The 5412-nt window shown below is 33.8% G+C and overlaps 1 protein-coding gene across 1 annotated transcript in view; it reads left to right on the top strand.

Moving 5' to 3' along the window:
- SMS (spermine synthase) overlaps positions 1-4757 on the top strand; it is a 36662-nt gene extending 31905 nt beyond the window's left edge. Inside the window, exons 10-11 of the mRNA XM_015814421.1 lie at positions 2253-2368; positions 2829-4757. Of these exons, the coding sequence (XP_015669907.1) occupies positions 2253-2368; positions 2829-2868 (156 nt within the window). The 3' untranslated portion in view covers positions 2869-4757. The remainder of the gene's footprint in view (positions 1-2252; positions 2369-2828) is intronic.
- The last annotated feature ends 655 nt before the right edge of the window (positions 4758-5412 follow it).

Here is a 5412-nt window from a genome sequence, read left to right as displayed (position 1 = left end):
TCAATATCTCAGGAGCTGCCACAAAGAAGAGGGAGTCAAGCTATTTTCCAAAGCGCCTGAAGGCAGGACAAGAAGCAAGGGATGGAAACTAATCAAAGAGAGAAGCAACCTAGAACTAAGGAGAAACTTCCTGACAGTTAGAACAATTAACCAGTAGAACAACCTGCCTCCAGAAGCAATGAATGCTCCAACACTGGAAGTTTTTAAGAAGAGACTGGACAGCCATTTGTCCGAAATAGTATAGGGTTTCCTGCCTGAGCAGGGGATAGGACTAGATGACCTCCAAGGTCCCTTCCAACTACTACTACTACTACTACTACTTATTATTATTATTATTATTATTATTATTATTATTATTATTATTATTATTATTATTATTATTATTATTATTATTATTATTATTATTATTATTATTATTATTTGCCTCATGAGGTGTACTCAAGATCTTAATGTCATTCCAATTAGATAGTTGAAATTCAGTCTTCCTAACTTGGCATTTTCTGGGGTTATTAAGAATAAAAGCTTCATCATCTCTATCTAGCATGGCAAGATAAAGAATGGAGCCAGGGTACATGACTCTTACGGAGGTATTTTCTATCCTAGTACCTTTGTGATTAAATTCTAAAACAAGGGTGTCAATGTTTAAAAGTTGTGGTCTGCAATTCAACCTTTACCAGCTGGAAATGTAGCATTGTCACAGGAGACAGTGTAGCCAATATTTGGGGAGCCTTAAAAAATCTAGGATGATTTAGAGGTAGAGAAATGCTTCAAAAAGCTTTCCTTAAAAAAATCCTCCAGTCTCAATTATGTTAGTGAAATGCAGTCATTTTCCTTTTAAATTGCAGCTGCAATCAGTTCCAGGTGTTAGTTGTCCAAATGTGAGCCATGTTGCCCATTTTAAAGTCCTATATTCTTGTTGACTTGCAACACCAAAGTTTTAAATTGTAATATGGACATGAATTAGCAAAGCACCCTATCATATCCATATACTTGGTTGTATTAGAGATTTCTGTTTCATTAGTAGAAAGATTTGAAAGGACATGATATATTTGTTTAGAAAGCATTCACCAATTTAAGGTAGAGAAATTTATAAGTATGCCAACTGAAGCATTTAAATCTCTTTCAGGCATTGCACACAGTTAGTGTGCTCTGTGTAGACTTTGTGGATAGAGCTTGCATGCACCCTAGTTCAGCTGCCAACTATAAGAAACTTTTCAGGGTTGAATACTTCTTCCATCTCACAACTATTTTCCCTCAAAAGCACAATATATATATAATTTTACAGATGCATAAATTGATTAAAAACAAATCATCCTAAAGCATGAATTTATACAGATCAAATGTAGTGGAATATTGCCTGTTCTTGATATAAATACTGTTAGGGAAAAGAAATGTATGAACTTTGCTAAATAAAATGTTGCCTATTGAGTATCTTAAATAATTTCAGTTTTCATACATCCAATTTTTTTTGCAATGCTGTCTCTTCTGATTTACTTATTTTTGAAGATGATGATTAGAATTGGGTAACAAGGATGATGGTCTACAAAATAAAACATTAGATTACTCATATTATGTAGATTTGGTCGTGCCATTAAACAACCTCAGTACATTATCCATAAATTACCTAGTGCCTTTTTTCTATTTGTGATTTTTAAATTATACACACAGGTTGTTTATGTACTATTCTACTCAATTTGATGTGGGCAAAATTATATGCTTTGTAAAAGACAGCAGAACCAAATGGATAATGTTAGATTACTATACAAGATTTATGTAATATTTTGATCTTGTTTAAATAATATTTTGCTATTATTCTGTAATATTTTTGATAGCTTCCACTTTTTAAATATTAACAAAAATATGAAGTATTTTTAATCAAAAAGCTTTTTAGTAGCAGTAAAATAAGAACATATATCCCTAGTTATCTGCACTTGTAACATTCATATCCATTATTCTAATTGTATACTGTATAAAAGTATACTTTGCCAATATTTATTTAATAGCCTTTGTTGCATTTGATACATTGTCTAGTTACCATTTTTGTAAAAAATTATCTCTTGTTTTTCCCCCTTTTATGCTTCACCTTTATTGCAATAGTCATTATAATATGTATTTATACTTATGCACACTCACATTATAAAGTTGTTTAATTATAAAGAACCAATTCATGAAATGTTTCTTTTTATATAATTGCCTCCTCTGCCCTTCAGCTAGATTGTTTGACACATTTTTTCTCTCCTGCTCCCTTGCAGGGAAATTGTATCAACCTCACAGAAGCCTTGTCTCTCTATGAAGAACAGCTTGGCAGATTATATTGTCCTGTGGAATTCTCAAAAGAAGTTGTATGTGTTCCCTCATACATGGAGCTGTATCCTTCAGTAAGAAACCATGTTTGTTAACATTCCTATTTCAGTTGGTGCTAAGTCATAGCTGACACATTAAGCCTAAAAGTATATTATAGTTTAACACAGTGTACTGTCTTAATATAAGAAATTCTTGGGCAAGAACTCATAATCCTGCAAGTATACAAATATTTGTACACACTAACATTCTGTTAGAACTTTTTAATGTAAGCTGAGTTTTCTTGAGGCTTCAGTAATCATAATTTTAGTGTCTTAATGAATCATCAAAGAATTTCTGCATTTGTTAAAAAAACCATTTGTTAAAAAAAATTATATCTGAGATGTAAAAGATGAAGCATGCTAAAATGAATTTCTTGTTTTATTTTGAAAGTAATGAAGATTTATTTTGACATATTTTCTTATACATGTTGGGAAACTAAGCTTATGAGAAAACACAAAATATTGGATTCCTTGACTATTTTTTAGATGGGTATTTTATACTATTTGGAAGAAGACTGATATTTGAAGGTGAAAACCTGCGCTACACATGCTGCATGAAATCTGTAGGCTTGCCACATGCTTTGTCTTGGCATCTTGACTCTTTAAATTATATGCTGTAGATGATTTTGAAAATTAGTCACACTATCAATTGATAATTCTTTAATTGTTTTTTATTATTTTAATTTAAAAGCAAATGCAAAATGTATATTTTGATGAACTAGTGTGTTATTTTTGAAAGTCAACTTAGATGAATAAGCAACAAAATTATAGCTGCTGAATGCACTGAACCTTTAGAATGTGATCATTTTATTATGTTTATTTTAGAACTTTGAACACCAGTTTTAAAAGTCAATATTAGCATTTAGTGTGATTCTGTAGATGTTTTTTCTTCAACATTCATCAGTTTAATAGTCATGGTGTGACTTATGCATTGTCAAATGATCACTGTGCTTCCCTGAAAGAAATTAAGAGAAATGTTATTTTTTTAATAATACCTTCTAACTCACTGGGACGTTTTACAATATGTAAAAAAGTTCAGCATGAAAAAGTGACACAAAAGCACCATCATAATTTACTATCATGATAGTGTTAAAATCTATGATTTCGCTGCATAAGAATTACCATGAAAATACTTGACCCTAGTTATGAACTAGTTTCTTTTTTCATCACCTGTTTTTCAATATAGAAAGATATAAATTGTTATCTTCCCATCTACAAAGAGATTTACAAGTTACTTAATAATGGTTTAATGATGTACCATTATTAGTAACCATTATTGTATGCCACCCAGAGTCGCTTGTTGTGAGATGGGTGGCCATATAAATGTGATTGATTGAATAAATAAGTGAATATAGCGTTACTGAATTAACTAGTATGTAGTGAAATGTCAATCAAAATCAGTCTGTGTATTTATTGTAAGTAGGGTAGAATAGTAGATCAAACAACTGTTAAAAGCTATGGAGTGGACTATTTTTCCAAATTAAATATAAAAAGTTGAAATATATGTAAGAGTTCTTAGTGATTACATGCCCTTTTAGCTTTGATATTAATATTCCTAGAGTGAGAAATGTACATTAAAAATAAACAATATGCTTGAAACTCACCCTTTACCAGTTTTATCTATGGTAAATGGGAGATTAGTTTGTAGGCATGTCTCATTTCATTCAGTTTGTAGGCATGTCTCATTTCATTCAGTGTGATCTGGACCTAAGACATTTCTGGTGTACCATGTCGAACTGAGACATTTATGAATCCTATATTTATATTTTGTGCCAGTTGAGCCCAGCCATATGGATGGGATAAATCTTACTGACCTTAAGCCATCAATTAGCACATATGCTATTTGAATATGCATGTGGAAACCTATTAGATTATTGGATCAATGTCTCCCCGTATGCTTCTGCACATGGTGTGAAATTATATTTTTGTAAACTCTTTGTGTGTTCTGATTTTTTGTTTGCTCATTGTGTTGCTATAAGCAGATCCTTAAAATAGTTGAAAAATAGTTTCTTATTGTAATGTTGATGCAATAAGAGAGCAAGAGTGAATTCAAATGTACCATTCTTTTTTTCAGTCTTAAAAATAATTCAATAAAATTATTTTCTTGTTAATTAAAGAAGACTGTTTATAGACTACTTCCCAAAATACAGTGTGAAGACACTCTTCCCTCCATTTTTGTGAAAGACCAACACGCTACATGGAGAAATTCAGAGATAATTTCCTGAGGTAGTTAAGAGAAGATAGTCTATTATAATCCATGATAATCCTGATAGGTATTAAATTTTATTAACACTGGAATTTTCTATCTTGAATTTCTCATATACCAACAAACTAGACAATATAAAGAAAGCTGTATTACAATTTCTGAATTATGTGTTGAATAAAGCCACTTAATAAACTATGATAAAGAGCAAACTTTCAATTAATCATTTTGATGAATGAAAAGCTATCTTTTATGTAAAATTACCTAGAGTTTTGTAGGCAAACATGAATGGAAAGCATGAGTCAACATTTAATGCCGTGTTTCCCCGAATATAAGCACCTCCCCAAATTAAGACCTACCCTAACTTTTTGGGAGGGCTAATATAAGCCTTACCCCCAAAATAAGCCCTAGTTAGGACCCTGCCCACTCTGTCACACCTCGTTGCCGCAATGGGGCAGGGGGCTGCACATCACATTGCGTCGCTGCTGCCACAATGAGGGGAGGCAGGTGGAGGGGTGGAGCGACCTTTCACTCCCTCCTGAGCTGGACTGCCATGGGGGAGTGATGGCGAATGGCTCCGCTGCTGCTGTGCACCGCTGGAGGGGCTTTCTTTAAGCTTTGCCCCGCAGATCACATGCCCAGGCGCAGCCGCTGCCTCTTTGTCCTCCGCCAACTCTCCCAGCTACCTGCTTCTGCCAGCCCTTTGTCGCCTGTCTCACGGAGAAGGCAGCAGCTCTGCGCAGGGATGCAGAGCAGAGAACACTTGCTTGCTGCCTGCATTGCCCCGCGTCTCCCTTCTCCCTTCTGGAAATGGCAACCCTGTTTCCTACCGCTTCTCCTCTCGGCGCAGCTCCTCCCTCTTCCCGA

The sequence above is a fragment of the Protobothrops mucrosquamatus genome, unplaced genomic scaffold (genome assembly GCF_001527695.2).
Source record: "Protobothrops mucrosquamatus isolate PMUCROS unplaced genomic scaffold, P.Mucros_1.0 scaffold250, whole genome shotgun sequence".
Classification (NCBI taxonomy): Eukaryota; Metazoa; Chordata; class Lepidosauria; order Squamata; family Viperidae; genus Protobothrops; species Protobothrops mucrosquamatus.
Note: the sequence above shows the minus strand (reverse complement) of the source record. Positions and strands in the feature narration are given on the sequence as shown.